The following is a 24,336-nucleotide window of genomic DNA, read 5'->3' as shown; positions in this document are numbered from 1 at the left end:
TGTACAGGAAATAACTAAATTTTAAGTATCTTTACCGGATAGAAGTTGCATACTGTATTTGGACCTGCATATCACTCAAGAGTAACAGAATACTATATACATACCAAGATTTCAGGTATTTTGTGGAAAAGCATTTTTATTCTCAACCCATGCAATTCAAATATATAGACTTAAGGGATAAATATGTTTTATAATTTTCAAGCAATTTCACCTAAGTTGTCTTTAGTGAAACATGAAATGCAAAGAAATAAATAATATTTGGAATCTAATATTTTAAAAGCTGATTAACCGATGTTAACGATTCACCATTTGAAAGAGTAAAACCTTAGTATCATACTGCTTACGATTGTCATTATGAAAGGCTATCATGACAGACTAATTAAATGGAACAGTACACAACATAAAAATATATTTGTTTAAACTGTGCACCTTCACAAATTTCTAAAGTATATTCTTTAGTATAAAGTAATTTTATGCTATGTAATTTAATTAGGAACCAAGAATCTCATAAATTATTATATTTTTATATCAACTACATGAAAATATGCTACTGTCAAATATTTCAGAAAAATCCGCTCATTGATATGCATCATGTTAGAATAATTGGGTTTATTATTAGAAAGCAACTGATAAAAGTATATCTCAAAGCTTTAAGTATTATTCACTTGGTGTTGTTTGCTTGTATCTTCCCATTGTTGTCCAGGCCTGTAACTGATCAGTCTCTTATTGGTATATGTGCATCCTGTGTGGATTGGATGGTGGCTAGAAGTGGAATCCAGAATGCATGTTTCGTCCTGTTTTGGACCCGTCAGCTGGATGTACCTGCATCGCAGATTTGATGTTCACTCCGGGACGAAGGGTGAGTCCAGGATTAGTTTTGATATAACTAAGCTATTATCATGTTTTATTTTAACAATAATGGAATATCTCAACAAATACATGTCAGTCTTATCCCCATTTGCTTTATAAATCAGGAAGTTAGTATAATCGACAATAAAATATGAATTTACCAATTGGATTGGGTGAGGATCGCTCTTTACCACTCCAATTTTAAGCACTGACTCCTGAATTCAGACTCACGTGGTTTAATTACTATGATACTATAATATTCCTAAATTCGATCCAATATAGGATCGTGGGTAAACATTCATGAGATATCTCAAAATCGAATTAATCAATTGTTCATTCCCTGCAGCTTCTTATTTATTTTCTAGCTGACAACACTTTGTAATGCAAAAAATATTTCCAAAAAAGTTGAATTAAAGAATAAACAAATCAATGTAAACCTAATTAGAAATTATATTCATACTTTATCATTTATAATATCAAAAGCTTCTACGTGTTGATAAAGATACAAACAATATAATCAGAATGAAGCAGAAGCTATAAAAAGAAACCATTCATCTATGGAGAAAGAAAAATAAACAAAGCTAGGATGTATACAAGAGGAAAAATTTGTATAACTTATCTTTATAGTGAGGAAACTAGAGACAAATAAAAATATAAAGCCAATTATATACGTCAGTCAATATATATGTAATAGAAACAAGCACACTAAACATACAAACAAAGACAAATTCGAACTAATGAAATGAGTTATGATATCAGTCATTTATTCAATTTAAAATAATAGACTGATTTCTATACATAGTTCATACAAAAGCCCAGTAAAACGTCTCACGATTCCTTAAATTTATTTTGTTCTTTTTGTTAAAAGTTAACGAAAGACATTCTGGACATAGAATAGTTACACAATAAATATTATTCTTTAAAAGTCAGTCAATAATTGTCCTCATTTTATTCACATAAGAAAATTATTTAAAAGACAAAGTTAACGATGAGAAACAAACAATACATTCATATTTTTTTGGTGAGTACACTCTTCTTTCATTGTTTCTTTTTAATGCTGAACTGTTCAATGTTGCATTGAAGAAGCTGAGCTGAAATATTTAGGTCGAAGTTAACAAATATGTTTGATGTGAACATTTAGAAAAACAGAAATAAAAACATACTATATTACAGAGATTCATAATTGAAACTAATCATTATCATTATTTGTATTCATCACTCATAACAAAGATAAAAGTAAAGAGACGTCACAACGGCAATGTGCTGGACAAACTAAACTACAAACGAGAGGATGTATGGGATAAAAATATCAATACAGTAAAATTAGTAAAATGAAAGAGAAAAATTAATAATAAGTATTGTAATGTCATGAATTATAGTTGAGATCAACTGGCATGAAATAAAACAGTAAAAACATTAAACGAAGTATAGATGCTGACTTTTTTGTTGTTCTTTTTGTATTATTTTTGCGGTGAATTTTTAGTTTGGTTTAGAATATTTTCAACTTGTTCAGGTATCATATATTCAGTTTGTTGTAAAGGTAACTGATATAAAAGAGGATCTTTAAGACGACGTAGTTCTGATTTCAAATGAGCTAGTTCGTCACGTAATTCATTGTAACGCTGTACGTCAAATGATGATTTATCAGCTGATTTATAAAAGCTTTTAAGATATTCACGATCAAATACTTGGGGAAGTGTGTAATCCTGTGATAAATGGTTTAGATTTAAGAAGAAAAATAAAAGAAATTATTTCATCATTAAGAAGTGAAAAAGTTGTATTGTGAAACTTTCAAATGAAAACAGACTTTTTATTAGTTTTATACAGATTGTTTTGTAATACCATAAGAGTATTTTCAACATTACAAGCATGTTAGATAAATGTAGGTGATTCAATCAACATATTTAACCAGATACCGAAAGTAATAATAATCATCTATCAATTCTTGATAGAATTTCCGAATAGTAACTTTTTATCTCAAAGTTTAGATATAAGATGGTTAGAAATAGTCAGAAGAAAACCTTGGATCTTAGTTTATTGTTGTTTTGAGTTCACCGGCAAGGTGTACCTTTAATACTGAAGGAATTTATGCTTCCTGTTGGATTTGACCTCGTGTCACTCAGTTTCATAATCAGAGAATTTACAAACGAGTTACTCAGGCATCGAATGACCTTCAGTCATACTATGATATTTACAATTGGGTAATCATGAAGTACCGACCAATTTCCTGTTTGTCTCGTCTTTAGACTTTTCGCATAGAAATTCAATAATCAATGATTCGTAAGTCAGAATAAATTTTTGGTAGATTGAATGACTGTGTGAAGATCTTGTATCACTGCATATAAATTTTATTACAACATAAGGAATATTAAAAACCACTGGACGGCTGTTTTACCTTAAAAATCATTCAGTAATGTGTACTATTGCACAGTCGAGTACGCAACATTCAGATATCAGAAAAAGATTGAAATAACCATATATTTCAATATAAATTTGAACTAAAATAAAGTAAATGTACCAAACATTTAAATTAACTATTCTTATATTGTTATTGCTTCATTTTAGACCTTGTTCATCAGAATAGTTATTTTTTCGAGATTTAGAATGATTAGTGGATTTGATTGTTAATTCTTAATACGACAAATCGATACATCTCTTCGAGATGTTTACATTTTACATTTCAAATGTTACACTCATAAACGTTTGCATGACTAATGAAATATTGTTTGATTAACACCTACGGAAAATCCACTCGTTTAATTATCTATGGTACACAAAAAGTGTATGTCAGTTTCGAAAAAATAAATGTCTTAAAACAAAAAATTGATCAGTTGTGAAAATGTATTTCACTTAACTAACGATGAATATTTTTGACAAAAAATAAATATACACATACATAAATACTTGTTATGCTATAATACTTAAGACAATGTCATGTGCTCAATTAAAACAATGAATTAATGAATTCAGGAAAGCATTGAAAATGAATTATTTAATAATCTACGAATGAAAAGGAAGAATAACTGTATTGTGTAATCATAAGCAATTGATACACCCTGCGGACTGTTGAATCGACATTAAGTAAAGTTTTACTTTCAATTTATTGTATTGTAAACCAACAGAAATTACTACGCATGGTTCCCGTCCACCTGAGCATTTAGTAAAGAAATGTATCCTTAAAGGCATGAAAGAATAACCATACATTATCTACTTTTTACGATTATATTCAAAATACCCGCTTTTTTCAGGTAAAAAAGTACACTAATCACAATCATCCATCATCAACATGGAGCCTGGCGCAGATGTATGCTGGCTCAACGAGATGAAATTGACAGGATTCCCAACAAAAGTGATCGCAAGAATCACAATGGTGCATTCAAACTAACCTGTCGTGTAATCACATAATAGGCATACATAGCCATGCTAGTTCCATAACCAACAAAATATGTCACGGGTTCCATAATATCCCATGAATATTCCCACCATGTTAATCTTGCCAGTAATCCAAATTGTATACCCATTGCACCTAATCCAAGCCAAGTAAGCCAACGTGTTCGCTGTGCTGCTTGTACAGCAATGACTGACTTTTTCTAAATCAGAAATTATTAAAAGATTAACGCAAGGAAAAAATGCTACATAACATACTAATTGTCAAACTTTGAGAACCTTTCACATGTGATGCTTAATATGGCTAGTTGATTTATTTGAGTTAAGATAAAATCCATATCAGTTTACCTCAGACAACTTGATAATCCTAATTCACTGTTTTCTGCTGAAGTACGTATTTCAACGAGAATTGAGTTCGATTCTTGATTGGAAAAAAGTGTTTATAAAAAATACGCTAGAGGAAGCTAATCCTTTTTTTAAATGTACCCTAAGGGTAACAATAAAATCAACGATTTACTCAGAAAATTACTCACTTGTTTGCTTTAGACAGAATAATTTTTCAATCTTCTTCGAATTGAATAGTTAGAGGAATGGGTAGTATATATATATATATATATATATATATATATATATATATATACCGTTGATGTTTACGCTGACTTGAATGCAACATGTACCAGTAGAAAGTCACAACATTATCCAAAAGGGTGTTCAGTCATGATAAACACCAATTTGTCCAATATGTATGATATTCACTAGTTGTAACGATTAAAATTTTCCTTTCTCAAAATTTAAGACAACGGGAAAACTCAAACCTTTACATCTGGCAAACTCATAGTTTATTTTCCCACATTATGAATGAGAATTCATAATAAATCATTCAATATCGTTGTTACTGATAGTTAGAAAAGAGAAAAAAGCGATTTCTGTCAGTGGGATCGAAAGAGGATGTTCACTTTATGTCATAATTTAACTATCTGATAAATCAGTTTGTAAGAAAGATAACTCCGATTTTCTTATTGTTCTTCTAAAGAAGCTGGGACCAGACTGCCAAACGGAATGCTAAATTTTTTAAACTCCAACCATTGAGAATTTTACTAATGCAATTTTAATTTTTGATAGCCGGTAAAAATGGCACGGAAAACTTATTTTTCCCTCGGAATAAACACTGTTTGTCCGGAGATACTTGTCAAATAAAAGGACTTTTTCAAGAATAGAGTCTTTTTCCAAAAATCACTACACAAAAATATAATTGATAAGTTTTCCCTCAAAAAGGGCATATTTTTCCCATCCGATTGAAAGTTTTCTCAAACATGGAATAACAGTTTTAAATAGATGAAGGAGAAGAAAACTGCATTAGAGTAATACTTAATGAATTTATGAACAGTTCTAACTAAATAATTACAGAAAGGATGGGAAACGCAAATTGTGTTGCCTAACTAGGTTTTATCGGTATTCAGATAATAAACATTGAACATAGTATACGTATTATGCATCAGTCCAGGTTTCCATGCTTCCCATCAAAACAGAGAGAAGAATTTAGCATAATGTAAAGCGAAGAAGTCAAACAAATGAGTCCAACAGCAGTTGAAAAATAAGCATATAGCCTAAATAGCTCTAAAAGGACGAATATAATTAGGGAATTAAAGTATGGAATAATACTATGTCTAAAGCCCAGGAGGAATCTGGAAAATAAATACATCTGAGTCATTGCGACCGATTTCAAGAGACGGCACCTAAGATTTTTAAACATAGATTCTGATTGTGTGACAAACTTCAATGAAAAAGACCATACCTCCATACACGCCTCAATCTACCAGTCAGTCATTCAGCAGACTGGTGTTATCTCTTAGTCTGCCCTCTCTAAATCAGCATACTTGTTAGATATCTCAGAAACAATAGAGGGTTAAGGTTATATCCTATTTTGATATTTTCACTGACAAATAATACTTTCAGGTTACTAATACCTGTTAATCTTACATTACTTAAATTGAAGTTAAAATTTAAGTGATAATACTAAGATAGCAGTACACAATAAATCCTACATCTTGATCTAGTATGCATAAAGACATTTATACACATGCATAGACTACATAAGACGTAATGTTTATTCCACTATGATTCTTAAAACTACTTCTAGTACAGTTATTTAATCCAAATTAATTGGTATACCTTTTCAAATGGTTCCAATTGCAGATTCACATCTTCTATACATTTCTCAAGTTGTTGTTGCTTTTGTGCATAAAATTCATCAACATGAATGGCATTGGCAAGTTTTGAGATTAGTTCTCGAACGTTTGCTAAATCTTTCGGCAATGCAGTAAACTGGGAGGCTGTGGAGAAAAAATCAGAATTTGTTAGAAGTGCAGTAAATAAGGTAATCATTTATGATAAATAGACATTTAGAATTCCTGAAAAACATCAAGTATGTACACTTAACAATTACTGACAAACAACATCTATAATACGGGCTTCATAGGCCTTTTATAATATCAAAAGTGATTGTGATTAAAAATATTACACCTAGTGTAAGGCCTTCTTTGTATGCATGTGTGTAGTCCCACTATGTGTACCCTACAATTGACAATAACGCTTTATTTCATTTAAAAGGTAAGGTAGCTGTTCTCAATATTTTGGTTTAGTGAGCATTTTGTTCATTTTGGTTTTAGAGAATATTATTATTATTCATTTTACTTACCATTGTTTTTTCAATGTATTGCTTTATTTGTATCGTTTTTACTGATTGGTTTAATTTTGTTTTACTTTATATTTATTGGCTTCCATTTTCATTATCTGTTTGCCATTAAGTTGATGGATTTGATCTATCCATTGTGGATAGAACTAAGTTTCTTACTTAACAAAAACGTTTTGTTTTGTTTGAAAATTTGACTGTACTAATTTTCGGGGTACAGAATACCGTTCTCTGCTTGATAGGAAACTTATACTCACTGCTCATTTGATTCTCCCAAATGTACTAGGTATTAGATAGAATGGTATATCTGCAATATAAAAACTGTCTAGGTATCCCTGTAAATTCTACATATTATGTGTAACTTTGTTTAGTTAGTACCGCTGTTATAACTGAATAGTTATAGCTTAATTTACTGCCAGATTTCAGCATGTGACGAAACAATGGTAGGAGATATACAGAATGTATCGCAATTTTAGTAATTCTGGTTCTACACCTACTTCCACCCCGAGAAGTGTAATCGAACTCATCATGAATACCTATAATGAATATGTGTTGTTCTTAAAAAGTAGTTACAGCAAGACGCTGATTTACATATTTTTTAGAAACGGTTTTGTAAATATGAATAAAACTTAGGGATTTCTTATGCTTACGGGGATAAAAACACTTTTCATATGCATTTATTGAAACTGACAATATGTCACTGTCAGAACTATTTTTAACCGTTTCAAATTAAATAAAAGTTTTAGTGTATTCGTGATTGAACAAGGTCAAACCATGAGTCAATAATTTCAAGTTTGAAATTATGATGGACAGCTATTCTTTTATATTTAACTGATTCATATTTCGCTGAAAAACCTTTATAGTCAAGTTAGTTGCTTCAATTGGCCAATATAATATTGGAAAATGTGATTATTAAAATTTCAATCAACTGAAAATATTAAAAAATAATGTTCAAAGTATGTGACTTAAAACAGTAATATTATAGGTGCAATGTCTAAAACTATGTTTTATTCACATGAAAATTCCATTCTAATGCATACAGTAAATTTACTCTCTGAGGAGGTTAATAATGGTGAGTATTGACCAAAAAATAAAAAGATATTTGACCAGCTGAACCTACATTATTTTTTTTAAATATCAGTTAAAAAGAAACAATAATTATGTTACACTTGAAAGTCAGCTGATGTAATGTATATATGGTGTGAGTGAAATCTAAAAATATTTTATAATCACTTTATATCATCTTTTTTCTGTTTGTAAATTCAAACAAAAGAAGTTCAAGTTGCAAGACATAACTAATTGATAAGCTTCTACATGAAATAACTTATAAATCAATCTTTTTAGAAACGTACTATTATTATTTTTCACAATACTATACCGTTAAAATTTTCCCTTCAAAAAACTAATTCAAATTTGGCATTAAAAAGTCAAAACTTTGGATTTCTTTCAGTACTTCATTATGAAAGTGATTTTTTGAGAATCATTAAAATTCCTAGTTTGAAAATGGAAACTTTATCATGTTAGATGGTTCATGCAGATAAATTCATTCTGAAGACGGTTTTCATTACGAACTAAAATCAACCAACTGAAGATCTATTGGAAGCCAGGGAGCATTGGAAAAGTGTTTCATCCGAAGGTGTAACCTCCAAGAGTATGTTATGACGACCCTAAACGTGGTTGAGTCAAGGTCTTTCAGCTCTCTTGAAGAGCACGATAATTCTAGACAACTGTGCGAAATTATAGTTATATTTTACTGTTTAGGAATACAAATTTATTAAATGTACTCTAGTTTTGTTATAACAATACATTAGTTATATACTTATTTTAGTCCATAAATTCACGTACGTTGTGATATTCACATTTCGCTTGCATAGTCACGTAGATGATGTATAGTAACCTCAAAAGACATGTCACAGCTCACTTCGTTTTCTGTTGTTCTGACAGAAAGCTTAAAAAAGGACAAATCATATGATTTGTCGACTATGTTGAAATATACTAACGGAAGTTAAAGATATATCACTAGTACGATAGGAGAGATAGCACCCTAACTATTTAAATTACTACCTGAATGTTTGAATTATTGATACTAATATGAGACGCTTCTTCGGAGTAAATAAAAATGTGTGCTCTGAAGAAGCGTCTTCTACTAAGTCACGAAACGTCAAAAATACGATTTTTATACTGATTGGGATGTGACAGAAAATACATTTATTATTAACTTTCTACCCAATCCTCAATTTATTTGGAACTATCTCTTGATGTTGCTCCAGTGCCTTGTGGATCAGACTTTAGGTCGAAGGCTCCGGGCGTCACCCTCTAAGAAAACTACCTGCTTCGGTCTGGGTACCCGGGTAGTATCACAGCCCACACACAAATCACGTGACGTGTGTGGAGCATATGTATTCGGTTCCCCTTTGTACCAATATTTATGTGTTCAAATAAAATAAAATCATGTCCAACCTTGGCATTGATACACAATGATAAGTTAATTTCGTTAAACAGTATGATTGGTATGGTGAATTATCTTAGATATAAAAATCACAATTTGCAATCCGGAGATTTAGCTAGATTTTACCTGGTAGCACGATTCTTTTCTTCAACTGTGAATCACTTTATGTTCACATCCTTTCTTAAAATTGATACAATTAATAATCAACTGATTTATTTGATTTCCCATAAGCTGATGTGATTAAAGATACACCCCACCTCCTATTTTAACGAACCACTACCTCTCACTAAATAATAACTATCTTTTATGCGAAGTATTTATTTTATTGGTTCATATAAACAGGAAAAAATCGATGGTGGTCACGAGCTACGTACAAAACCTGTTCAATGAACGCTTTAATCCAATCAAAATGTTCAGTTATCTTGATGTATTTTGCTTGAATAAAACAACGGAATAAACGACAGTGATATTATAGCCAAATTATTGACTTTTCAAAATAAAAATAACTGATTACTAAATTATTTACATGGCAAAATAACAGAAAAATATTGCGAAATCGATTCGTTACTATTCGATTAAAATATGAACAGTTGAAAAACAAACATCACTAATTTGAACAGTTGGCTTAAATATCCTTACAGACCTGGTGAATAAAACCAAAAGAGAATATGAAATACATTAGGATACCAATGAGTTAATTTGGGACTACTAGATTCATCTTTTGTTAACTGAGATTTTTTAATGGACTCAACAGCTCGATATACTTCGGTATTACATTAGATACTAACTGTTTAAATTGACAGTGAAGATTTTGTATAGACAGTATTCATCAGCCCATTGTTTCCACTAAATAAAATAATGTTCCGAGTTAAAAGTGTTAGAAAATGAAGCCCAGAACTGGTATCCCTGCAATAATTATTCACTGGAACATATTTCAACATAGGAAAAAATATTATGCATTTGAACAATGTGTAGTAGTTGAATAAAGAGAATAAATTTTACGTAGCGATATTAAAAACGATATTAAAAATGTTAGTTTAATTTAAAAAGCAGAAACAGTCATAAAACAAAAACATATCCCCTATTTGTAAAACTAACGAATACTTTATAAACTGTATTTACTTTAAATTCTTTTGAAACCTTAAGGAAACATAAAATTCATCGTATAATTGACCACAATGTAGTTTATATGACTTATCATCAAGATCTGAGAGAATACTTTCACGAAGTTGAGCTCCGAGCATTATAGCGTTGACTTGTAATGTTTTATGGGATCTTTCCTTTTATGAGACACACATTACCATTAAGATATTTACGCGAAACCTAGCGGAAAATATGTTCGTATTTGTTTTATATTTTAGAAGGCAACTAATCAATTCAAACCCTTAATATCAACAGGAAAATTTAAACTATATCAACCCCACTGCGCAAGGTGGTGGATGTCTTAACTCAGAGAACAATGTGTTAGCTGTTTGAAGCGAAAGGTACTAGATTCGGGTTCAAGTGTGAACATCAATACTTAGATGGTGGCATATCCAGCTGAAGAACCCCCAAAATGTATGAAATCCAACTCCTAAATATTACTTCTAGTCCTAACCCAACTCTACATAGAAATCATCTCCATATTTTAATGTATATTTACAGTGAAGAAAAAGAGACATTGAAAACTAAAAATCACCGGACAGTTGTTTCTGATTTTTTCGGCAGAGAATGGGTATTCATTAACTACAATTAAAGGTTTTTCAAGAGCGGTTCAAGGTATTATATTTTATAACAAAAAAGGACTTACAGATTGACGACGTATCTACATGGTATTTTTGGTCATTGATAATTATGTGAAAATCAGAAGTAAGTAGATCGGAAATCGAATTTGATTTTGCGATCCTCGTCCCATCTGTGAATTTGTAAATAACATCATTCACACATCAGTTATGAAGGATTATCCTATCGGAGGTGGTATGTCTGATAGATAAAGAATATTGTATAGCATTTTGTTCAATGTAACTTTATAAATGCTAAAAATGGTCTATGAAGGTAGAAAATATACAAAGGTTGGAGTATCTGATCATGGATGGTATCAAATAGTGTGTTTCAGCCCGTGTCAATAATACTGCGGTTATGCAACGAGCACTAAGCAGGAAGCATAAATCCTTTGATGTGGCTATGAATTTTTACAGGGACATGCTGTAGATTCTAAGCAACACCTTACACTTATAATCCTGTCTCGGATAAGATTAGACTGAGAAACGTAATGATTACCAATCCAAAATATATCATAATTCCATAAAATCATCTGTTTTCACACTGAGTCAGGCTGGGAAGTTCAGACTTCAGAGTTTGGGCTTGAGCGATAATCAAATTTTATGCCTGGAGCCCTTAGGTGAAACGGTCTGAAAATAGCCACACTGATGCAAGTGTATTAGTTATTCATCTTCCTTTAAATCTTGAATTCAAATAGTAACTCATGTATTTTATCCCTTAATATTATTTTTCTTCAGAATCATATTTTCCATGTATAGCTCACTACTGCTGTCATTATAATAATTTTGACTTATTTGATTTCTATTTTGTTAATCTTCGTTATCTGGACTTATATGTTGAATGGTAATTTCAGTCGATGAACATATATATCACAAACTACTTTGTTTGTAGTGGTGTTTTACTGTTTTATAAACTAACTACAACTAGTGATACTTTACAGAAAAGAGAAGTTGTAGACGGACTCTAGAAACTACTCCCTACTTATAAATCCATATATATACAACATAAAAAATGAATCCAGTTCTAAATTTTTGTTTGAGAAACGATACATTGCGTACAACGTCTGAGTATCAAATGTTTGAACTTGACATATTAGAATATATATTCGACAAAAAGCACCTAATATTTTTTCAGGGGTTGTAAACGTCTCAATAAAAAATAATCTGAATAATATAGCCCTTTTTCCAGGAATGCTATTATTATTTACTTAGATGACCACAGGGATCTTTAAATATTATTTTAAGTTCATTTTAATCATGAAACGATATTATGTGGAGTGCCTTTTGGGACCAGGTAGCATTGATAGGCCATTTTTTAGTTTACAACTGCTCAGTGGTACGCGTCAATAACTCGTGGAGCCAACTTACATACGGATGGCACAATGTGATGGTTGCACTACATCCTACACTGAAGGTATTGGGATCTCCTTTATGTCGGGTTGTGGATGAGCACTTTTAAACGGATATAATCCAGGACTGAATATTTTTTTTAGGGTTAGCTGGCTTTCAGTAGTTCCAGGATTGATAACATTCCGTGCTGAAAACAACTGTCATCACCAATAGTTTACCAGAGAAAACATACGTGGGATAGGTCGTACTTTGTTTCTGTTTACTAGACATATTCAAAACGGTCTTACTAACAACCTAGCCTATAGATTTATCAATTTTCAAGTGGTATTTCAAATCGATCTTTGTAAATATTCCTTTCAGTTGAAACTAAATCAATACGTCAATCTTCAATCACTAACAATGATCAATTTTGACTGCATTTCGTTATACACATTTTCCAGTAGTATAATTTCGAAAAATAAACGTGATTTCAAAAGTTGTGCTAATTAACAGACAACTAATAGTGATAAATATATAATGTAGGTCACTCTAAGAAATCGACATAGAACACTTACTTCATGATGCAATAGTAATTATAATACCACTGAAAACCTTATAACTCTAAGCTGGTACAAAATAACGTTAAGTTTCCGAACTGATGGATATATGTAGAGGAATGATGAAGTGTACAACATAACATAATAATATCTGAATGTTACTGATTCTCTTTCTATATATACATATATATAAAGGACTATCCATTGTGTAGACAAAACTGAGTATCGGTTTCTCTAGTGAGATGAAAATACAATACTCGAACTTGATGACTGAATAGTGGTAACACAGTTGTTCTGTGTTCTATCTACGAAAGTATTGGAGGTATTCAGTGGTATGCAATGATGAAAAACACTTAAAAGTACTGAGTGGTTTTAGCATATTTAGTTAAGATTGATTTATAATCGTTACCTACAGCCGACGCCTTTTCCATTTCTTTTGCTTTCGTTGCCCACCACTACTCACGTTCGTTCCTTAGACTTCTGCTTAACCCAGATCTGATTTGCTTTAGCTCTTCATCGTGTCCAGAGCCTGATGGGGGGATGATTTTACAATAATTCATCAGTCCAATAGACGTAGAAGAAATGTATTGGTTTTTCGTAACCCTGTGGTTTAAATCACTGATAGATGTCACTGCTGTTTACACAGCTGTTTGTATATCTTTCCAAGCAACATCTGGGTCAGACTCGTTTTCAGAACTACCTAAGTGTGACCTCAGTTGTTCTTGGAACCTAATTTTGGTTTTTTCATTACTCAATTCAATTCCAATGGGTCTTTTAAGTGTGGCTTTTCTGCGTTCGGTGAGGCGCAAGCAGATGCGTGCCCATATTAGAGCATGGTCGGAGTCCAAGCAGGTATTCCAGAATGAGCGACAATCTCCTATCGGCCCTGTCCAACGATGACTGATGGGAATATGGTCTATCTGATTCCATCATTGGTTTGGTGCGGGGGGGCATCATGTTAAACGATGTCTGTCCCTATGCTTATAATTAGTGTTTGCTAAAAATAAACAACTGTCTGAGCACAGTTGCAGCAGACAGTCGCCATTATCTGTTCGCTGAGCCGGAATACCAAAATACCCACTCAAATGTCTTTCTGTTTGGTTTAAGCTACCTACCTGGGCATTAAAGTCACCTGCTACGAGTACTATGTCTGAACGTTTAGCCTTCTGGAAAAATTCAGAAAGCTTTCTGTAAAAGTCATCTTTCACTTCATCCGGGCTGCAGTCAGTGGGAGCGTAGGCAGAAACAACGAAAAGGCGACGACGTGTGCCCCTATTCTTCCGAGTTCTTACGGAGCCGTTTAGCCGAACAGCACATAGACGACTGTTAGCGCGGATCCGCTCTAATAGTGCTTGTTCTGCCCTCGTACTTGGTGCTATGCCTACACATGCAAGTCCATGAGAACTTACCGTCGGGTCGGCAGATAGACGGAGGGTGTATCTCATCGGCTCCTCATTTTAGCGAGGTGAGGTTAAGTGAATGACCACACTAGGATTCTGTAGGCGTGTTTCAGAGACACAGCATACATCAATGGTACGAGATTCTAGGGTTTTAGCCAAGGAGGACTGCTGACCGATTTGACATAGGGTGAGTACGTTGAAGGCTCTAATGTGTAGTTTGGAGCGAGGTTTCGGTAGACCAGAGACAGTGTTTTGAGCATTAAAATCGTTGGCTATGGTGACACTTGAGGAGGAAGCCAAAAGAAGAAGTTTAGTGTTGAGAGTCGATGTAGAACGAAAAATAGGAAATGAAGAGGAAGGTTGATTATGAATACAGTGATCTTCAGTGTTGTTAGAGACATGAGGGTGGTTATCACTTCCTGCTTTCCCACATAGTGGAAGGGTTCTTCTGGAGGTACCTGGAAAAGAAGTTGGATTAAAGGTGCTCTTAGTGGCCTGAGAGCGTGACCGCAGTGCCCAAGGGACAACTGCTTGAGGTCGGTCACACACAACCTTCTTGTGGGTAATTTTCGTGTTAGCTCCGTACGTGTTGAGACCTTACCGCCGGAGACGGATATCCATGGGATAAGGAGAGGTGTGCATTTTTAAGGTCGACCTTTTCTAACCCCACCCCTCCTTGTGGGAAGATAGCATCGCTGTTATGTTGGTTGTCTGAAGGAAACACCTTACTGCCGTCACACCTCTGTACAGTCAGCAGTACGACTTCGCCCTCAGACCTTGGGTTTTCTGCTTTTAGTCTTATCTCTCTTCAACCGACCTGTTTGGCATGGTAGGACCTTGAGGAACAATTGTTCCAGACAGTATAGCTCGATTGGTTCATCACTATAGGTAAGTCCGACCACCACGTCAAGGTAGCAAAAACGGTCAGGCGTAGGTGTATACACTCTTTGTCTTTCTTTAAACTATGAAATTAAAATCGTTTCATATCTTTCTTTCTACAAACTAATTCTCTCTTCCTGTACTATGTCCTTATATGCAATCTTTCTTTTATATATTACCACCACTGAATTAACTACTATGACTTCGGTGTTCATCTTGTTGTGCCAATGAGGTATGGCAACTTAGACCGATGCATATATGTGCATGATTCTACGTTGTAGCTGACTGACTGATTGATTTATAATTTATCATTTGAAGTACAACTGGTATATATATATCATCCATAAAATATTAGTTTAATTTTCGACCCATCTTTTTATATCAAAATATGAAGTCGCTGACAACTAAACTGGGATGATACACTCATTACTGTATAATAAAATGTTTTTGACTAGAGTACGGTATGCTACATAACATAAATTCCATTTTCATAACGTACCACTAATTAATCGTTTGATTTTAATATTCAAAATCTCAAGAACTTGTTGGCTCGTTTTCCGTAGTTCGTATCTCAAAGTTTGCTTAAGTTCCTGATTCTGGCTAAGAAATTTTATCCCTTGCAAAAATGTGCAGTTTATCATGCTTTATTCTTTCTTTGGACAGTTAGAACATAGTAAATTTATAAGACAGAGTATTGACTGGGACACCTGATGTTCAGTCCTCATTTCCCAGATCTCCGATTCTCAGTCACCAAGTATTCAGACACAGCCCACTGTTTGGTTTGTGATTAGGTTAAAGTAGCCATTACGGAATTAAGATTGAATCAAAATATTAAGACCACAGAATACCTTAAAATAATACACATTGGAACTCTAATACCCTAAAGAATTCCAAAACGAGATCAAAGATGATCTAAAATGAAAGTTATCTCTAGCTTTGACACGGAAAAATCAGTCTTGCTTGATACGCTTCCATCAGTAAATAGATTACCAAAACCCTGAGCTTTTCTATGCTACCTAGGAGGTATATGAAGGGACCTGTTTTGAATAACGTTGTAGGGGAAATTTACGTTTCTATAACGATAAAGGTATATCATACTCATAGTTTTTGGTCACCGGCTAATTAGCTTTGGTATGCGGTCATTTGAAATTTATAAGCTGTATAACTAATTTTTCTTTAGTTCCCTCTCTCTCGCTCTCTGGGTGATAAATGTACACAATCACCAAAATGACAATGATAGCCAGAAGAAAAAAACTTGACTTTGTCAATGTTTGATAAGCTGTCGCTACAAAATACCATTGTGTTAGTACCCGTCTAATTGAAATCGATTTTCAATTCTAACTTTTTAGCATAACTATGACATAGTGTTTAAAATAATGGTGTACAACCGATGTTGTATGAACCTTCTTCAATACTTAATTTATTTATATATTTATTATTTATTTGAACACATAAATATTGGTACAAGAGAGCGCCAATATATATGCGCCACACAAAACAATGAGAATTCGAAGAAAAAGAGAGGTAAGGAGCGTAAAAAAAAGAGAACAATAACGAAGAGGTTGGTGTAAGGTAGTGTAGTAATAATAATAGTAATAATGAGGAACGGAAAGTTACAATCAGAAGAAATCTTTCAGTTAAGGAAGACACCCACTTTTTATGAAGAAAGTAAAAGAAGGTTACAGCAGGATCGCCACTGGCTTCTATTCTGAGCCATATCTGATAACGTCTCTAGCCACTGTGTAGCACCATCTCTCGGACCCCAACAAGGGAGTCGTGAAGGACCGCCAGAAGCAAGTCCTTTGCAGCTTTCTTTCATGCCACGACACCATGTCATGCACTGACCACCGCTCCGCTTCTTCCAACCAATCCCAGAGTCGGCAAATAATGCACGACGTGGAATTCTCTGGGACGACATTCGTAGAACATGTCCAAGCCACTGCAGTCGGTGTTTCAAGATGGTGACATCGATTGCATTATCATCTCTGTACCCGAACACACGATGCCGAACCTCTGCATTACTGACAAGGTGTTGCTACTGGATGTCAGCAATCCTTCGGAGACAACGATGATCGAACACAGAGAGTCGTCTAACGTCCTCAACTCGGAGAGACCAGGTTTCACAAGCATAGAGCAAAACTGCTCTTACCGACGCGTTGTAGATCCGACCTTTTACAGCCAGACTAACATCACGAAGGCGCCAATAGTGGCCCAGATTGGCATAAGCCGCTCTGGCTTTCACTATACGTGCATTGATCTCATCACTCACACCCCCACCAGCACTTATGCAGCTACCTAGATACATGAACTTCTCGACTACGTCTATCTGTTCACCATCCAGGGTGAGACAGGATTAGAATCCTGCCAGTCTTGTAGAAGTACTTTGCACTTCAAAGGTGCAAAGCACATACCATACCTACGGACATTGATTGCCAACTGATGAAGTGTGGATTGCATGGCTTGGGCATTACCGCACAGTAAGACAATATCATCCGCATACTCAAGGTCGAGAAGTCTTTCTCCAGGCAACAGATCCACACCACCATTACTTACATCCATCAGAGCTGTTTCCAGAATGTCATCGATGGTAAAGTTGAAGAGGAATGGTGAGATTGGGCAACCCTGCCTAACCCCACTGCTCGAATGGAACAATGGAGAGAGGTGGTTGTATGCCCTCACTCTGCCTGAAGTGTTTGTATATAGGGCTTTTAGGATGTTAATGAACTTCTCAGGCACACCCTTCTTCAATCGACAATCTCAGAGAACAGTCCTATCCAACGAATCGAAGGCAGCTCTGATGTCAAGAAACACTACGATTGTTGGCCTTTGATAAGTATGGCGGTGTTCTAACATTTGGCGGAGGGTGAAGATATGATCAATACATCCTCGACCGGAACGAAACCCAGCCTGCTCCTCGCGAGTCAATCTTTCTCGGGTTTTGAACAACCTACGAAGTATGACGGAAGCCAATAGCTTGGACGCAATCGGAAGTAGACTTATCTCCCGACAGTTGTTACAGGAACGACGTGAACCCTTTTTAAAGATAGGGACAACTATCGACTCATTCTATGACGTTGGTGCGCTCTCTAGTCCCCAAACCTTTGTAAACAACACAGTCAGTTCCTTGGTCAGAAAGTCACCACCATCTTTAAAAAGAGCCGGAGGTAAGTCATCTGGGCCACGTGATTGGTAACGCTTCAAGAGTTGGAGTTCCTTGCGGACTTCCGCCTCATTTGGTGGATCAGTCGTCACCGGTCGTGGAGGGCAGGACAGTTTGACCGATGTTGCCGGAGCAGCAGGCCAGTTGAACTGCCCTTCGAAGAATTCTGCCCACCGTCCAAGACGTCGATGGATGTTAGTGATTGGCATCCCATCATCCTTGCAGATTGTTTCGCTCACACCAAACTTCTTGCTGCCAGTGGCTCGGATGGGTTGGAAGAGCTTCCGGTAATTACCAGATGCAGCTGCTGCTTCCAACTCATTAGCACGCTCTGACCACCAGGCTTCTCGGTCCTTACGCAAGCTTTGCCCAGTTTCCTTACGTAACATCCTTCGTTTGTGGTCAAACTCACGGTCACACGGAGTAGACCGACGGGCTTCAATGAGTTGTAAGGAACCAGAAGAAACCCAGTGCTTATAAGCAGGACGTTTCGCGAACCCACAACTGACTGTACCCGCCATTTTCATGGCGTCTTGCAATTGCAACCAATGCTCATCTATACTTTTCGGTGGAATGGTAGCTAGCCTAGAAACTAGCTCGGTTCGATACTTCCTTGCAACAGAAGTTGCAACCAGCTTGCTAACATCAATCCGTTGGTGGCGGTCACTTCGTTGGCCACTGAAAAGTAAGGTAAGATTGGCGCAGACCAAGGCATGGTCAGAGTCCAGATAGGTACTCCAAAAGAACGGCAGTCTTGTACACAACCACGCCAGCGGTAGCTGATCGCTATGTGATCAATCTGAGTCCAGGCTTGGGATGCAGAGGGAGGAGGCCAGGTGGCACATCGGCGATGACTGTGCCGAAAGTTAGTGCTAGCCAAAAACAAGTTATGGTCTGTGCAGAGTTGCAGTAGACGGTCCCCGTTATCTGACCTGCAACCAACGAGTCCCCATCGGCCACCTAGACGACTCTCTTCTGTGCCTAGACGCCCGACCTGAGCATTCAAGTCTCCGGCTAGTACTACAATATCTGTCGAACGCACTTTCTGGAGAAGAACAGATAACTGGTGGTAAAACTAATCCTTGATTGCATCCGGGCTGCAAGCTGTCGGGGCATAGGCACCCAAATGCCCTGGTACAGCCGAGAGTGAGGAGAGTCTGCTCTCCCTCTCAAAATACTCTCACACGGCCACGAGTATACAGCCTCTGCCAGGGAAGTCCTACTCACTGCCTTCTCGTGGCGGGGGTTTAGTTTACGAAAATGAGAGGACGAAAAGCGAATGTCCGGCGCTTTAACCGGATCCCAAACCAAATCAATGGTGCACATGGGCTCCAGTATCCTGCGGGAACAAATGGCGTATGAACCAATTGTTGGTCACCGGCTTCCACGGGACTGCATCTCCATACGATGCCCCACTGCCTTGTGGATCAGACCTTCGGGGAGTGGCCCCCTAAGAAAACCACCTGCTTCGGTTTGGGCACCCGCGCAGTATCACAGCCCACATGCAAATGATGAACTCTCAATACTTAAAGGACAGGATAGTTTATTTCGACATCAATAGTAAATGATTTTATTTAAAATATCTGAGTATAAGTGTTGGATAGATGTATGGATTGTTATCACAGTTTAAATTTGCACGCAATGTAAGTCTTAGAGTTTTAAATAGCTGGTATGTTGAATGCGTTCACCATACATTTAAGTAAATCCACTCATATGTCAGATTCACGAAAAATCGATGATTTACAATTGAGATATATCATTCGACGTTTCATCGCTCCCTAGAACTGTTATTTAACCCAGAACAATTACTGCGTGGCCTGATTTCTACACATTGAGAATTATAGACATAAAATATTGGTAAAACAACCAAGTAATAAATAAGGTCCTGTAGATCGTATGGACGCTTGTTAAGATTTGATTGTCAGTCCTCCAAGTGTGACACAAAAGATTCTAGCATATTCTGGGCTATATTACGACTTACTTACTACCCCGTGATCTCGAAAACGACCAGTTGTATATCAGCTGCTGTATGTGGTCATTAATACTCAAGGCTTATTCATACTACAACTATTTCACGAGTACGACAATGTGACATGCAGCAAGAGTATGAAAATGATGCTAAACTGTAAGAACTATAATCGTGTAAAAGTTGGTAAATTATGAGAAATGAAAATCACAACACAAACCATATCTAGCATAAAACACCTACTTAACTTGAGAAGTGGAAAAACTAAGGGGACAAACTACTTCACTTGTAAAGTCATTTACCCCAAGAACCTGTTTTAGTGTTCCAATGTGTTCGTTTATTTTTTTAGTTTGTGATGAGTAGACCATTATGACCTTAACAACACTTTAATTCACAACGTAGATGTTATTCTTGATTGATTTGTTTTCAAAATTATCTTTAATATCTCAAACTTAGATATATTATATATAGTTTTTAATGTGTATTGATTTCCTACTGAAAATGAGGTTGCTTAGGAATCTAAACTAACTTTGAGCACTTTAGACACCCTCTAAAACAGAAATTTTCGCTAAATCGATATTAAACATCAAACAAGAGCATTCGGTGTCATATTTTGAGGAAATTGATGTACTTCGATCTATGTGTTTCTCAACTTGGAAATACATACCAACCTTCAGGAACATGGAGGGACAATATATTTTCAAATCAATTATCTGCAATTCAGATCTGTGACATACAGGACTTATTCCTTTCATAAATATTACCCCATTAATTAGGCTCTTGACGCGATTCTGGTATATATACATATAATCCCAGGTAGTGTGATGAATCCTTTTTATTTCAATATGACTAATCAAATGGCTACCACAAATAGTATTAAACTTACGTTTAATTTCAAAATACTATGAGCACACTCACCATGTTCACTTTGTACTTAATTATTATTATTTTCAATTTTCGTTACTTTATCACCTTAAGCTTTCAGTTATACTCATGTACATTAGATTAGTCAGTCACTTAGTTTTGATCAATGTTGTACTGTCTAGTTGATTATACTGACTCGATTTTACTAAACCAGTTTGAAATGTCATCTATCCACATGAATCGACATTTTGATGTAGCGAATTCGACATTGGGTTACTGAAGGTAGTCAGTAGAAAAAATTGTTACCGGATTCTATACGTTACACACTTATCAGCAAAAATACATATACTTGAAAAAGCTGACTTTAATAACGTGTGTTGCAAGAGCATTTCGCAAGACTATTACCTAATAAGATCTGATGAGATGAATTTTGGGTCGATATTATCCTTTAAAAACTCTAAATCAGTCAAATTTACAATCAATACGTGTATTAATCTACAAATCTTGTAACCATCGTTCTGTATATTGATGAAGTATACACAAGCATCAACCAATATTTAAATGATAAAACTTTTACATTCTAGTTATTGTTAAGTATACCCTACTAGTGACAATGGAGGTAAAAAAAATTGGTTATACTGAATTTTATGTATCAAACCGACAGTTTAACGATTAACATTCTGTTATTTTCTGATCTAATAGTAAGAAGGAATGAAATATTAGTGTATACGAAAATGGTAAGAACGATTAGTTTGAAGGAAAGGAAGCAGAGACAGACGCAAACAGCACTAAAACTGATCACTTCAGCCGAGCTTATCAACGTAACGTAAACCAATAAAGTAAATATAACGAGCAAAGTATTGAAGTGGTTAATAAATGATATTCACTAATAAGAAAGTCTTACCTTCACTAAAAAATGTTATTCGATCGACGCCACTATCTTCACATTTTATAAAGTTTGATAAATCCCCAACTGTGTGTTGTAATGGTTTGAGAATAAAAGAACATGCTTCTCGTCTAGAAGGCAATGGGATGATAATTTTAGGTAGACCATTTTCATTATATACAGAGACAGTATCCAACGAATTAGTAATGGACGTTGAATAAAACAGAAAAGACTGAATATGTACAAGATCCAATCTCTGAAATGAATAAATGTATGTGACGAAATAAAGGACTATAGGATAGTAGGATGAATAGTAATTTACAAGAATATCTTGAATGCCGTTAAAATATCACCAATCCTATTCAGGATACCGCCTACAAGCAACCCACAAGTATTTCTGTTAAATTCTAAAATTATTGCGTAGTAGGCTGGAATTAATTATATTTAACTTTCCTTCAAATAACAATAATACGTTCTTTGACATCGATACCGTGAATATACTTAAATTACTTTACAGGATACTTCACTCCCGTTCAACTGTTTAAATGAGTAAGGAAAACCCTTCAAGCTCTTGGGTTTTGATTAAATTTATGGATTCACATAAACATCTCGCTTATTTTTAACCTGTACTCTACTCAATAGTATCACTTAAAGTCAAGGTAGCTGTAATAACCTAGAATACAAACCTGATTACTAATGACTATCTACAATTTTCAAAAGATGATTAAATATTCAACAACTGTTTTATTTGCTTAGATATACTGGTCTTGTGAGGCTCGTTAGAGAACTATATCTAGTAGTTCACTAATGAAACTGCTATAGTATCCGTACACTTCGATACCACTAGAATGCAACCAGATTTTATTTTTGTATAAATTATTCGCACAGACGAATCTTACGAAAAATATGACTCATTGAAATTATTAGTACTAAAAATGACAACGACGTAAATAACAAAAAATCCAGTTCAACTACGCTTTTGCAATCTGACTTTTATCGTGTTAAAGTAAAAATCTGTAGATTTGAATGGTTAATTAATCTAAATATCGATATAGATAGATGGAATAAAGAATAAGACATTGACAATAAACAAAAGTTTGGTGTATTTTGCATACTACTTAACGTGGTATTATGAAGTTCCAAGATAATCGGAAGGTTCCTCTTACTACAAACTGACATCAGTTAAGGATCTTACAGGAAACCAGCCTAGGAAAAAAAAGATGTTCAGAGCTTTTCGATTTTATTGGCTTTCCAGTTGATGATAGACCGTGAAACAAAATCACTGAAACTGATCTCACCTATGATAGGATTATTGTTTTTTAGGAACACTAAATATACATATTAACTTTTTACAACAGAAATATGCAAAGATACAATATTTTGAAGAAAAAATTCAATATTATTATTAGGACTTTTGTTCCACGTGTAGCCCTGCATAAAAGTATGTGGCAGTCATTTAAGGACTGTATTCGCAAAGTTCATCGACATAAGTCGTCACTGCCTATTACATTCATTTGTGATCATCAGTAAAATGGTGCTTTTACTGAAATACGAACGATAACTACCACTGGACTGTTTATTCATCTAAGTATTAAAATTGGTCGCTTAGTAAGCAAAATGTGAAATCTTATGATTAGTATCTACCTTGTAAAGCCACCCTTGAAACGGCAACCTCTGAAAATACATACAGATAAAAACCGTAACTTTAGTAACCTTAGATTTTAGTCACATTATCGAGTGATTCAAACGAATATTTTCAATATTCATTGTACTAGCTATTATTGTGAAAAATGAAACACCCAGTGGTTCAAAAACTAAATTTTTGTTTTATAGTGTAATTTTTATTTATTTCCAAGCTTCACTTCGCATCTTAAAATTCAAGGTTATTTGATTGTTTAGACGTTTTATCATAGCATATATCAACTGGTGTACACACGAGTGTGACGTATTCAAGCTGTGCACTTGTGTTTACGGTTGTTCGATATATGAGTTAGTGAAAAAAAGGAGGGAACAAAATTCTTAGGTAGTCCAAGGTTTAATTCACAGGAACTTAAAAGTTAGACTGTATCCTGAACAAACAACAAAAGTTCGGAAGAAAACTCCCTTTATTAATAACAAATTTAGAGAAATACGGCCACAGGCTTGTATGTGTTTTGAC

General features: G+C 34.8%; 1 protein-coding gene across 2 annotated transcripts; it reads right to left on the bottom strand.

Annotated features, from left to right (window-relative positions):
• Window positions 1-507: 507 nt before the first annotated feature.
• MS3_00003062 (uncharacterized protein) lies at window positions 508-23,918 on the bottom strand. 2 transcript variants are annotated; one of them, XM_051210741.1, is made up of 6 exons: window positions 23,823-23,918; window positions 22,197-22,434; window positions 11,167-11,271; window positions 6,409-6,569; window positions 4,236-4,439; window positions 508-2,555 (listed from the first exon to the last, which is right to left on the bottom strand). In XM_051210741.1, the coding sequence occupies exons 1-6, from the start codon at window positions 23,862-23,864 to the stop codon at window positions 2,310-2,312; spliced, it is 996 nt and encodes a 331-aa protein (XP_051070760.1). In that variant the 5' UTR covers window positions 23,865-23,918; the 3' UTR covers window positions 508-2,309. The 2 variants fall into 2 exon arrangements, with proteins under 2 accessions (XP_051070760.1, XP_051070759.1); XM_051210742.1 differs by lacking the exon at window positions 508-2,555 and having other exon boundaries at window positions 3,788-9,812.
• Window positions 23,919-24,336: the final 418 nt, after the last annotated feature.

This window comes from Schistosoma haematobium, chromosome ZW, assembly GCF_000699445.3.
Source record: "Schistosoma haematobium chromosome ZW, whole genome shotgun sequence".
NCBI lineage: Eukaryota > Metazoa > Platyhelminthes > Trematoda > Strigeidida > Schistosomatidae > Schistosoma > Schistosoma haematobium.
This window is presented reverse-complemented; position numbering and strand designations above follow the sequence as displayed.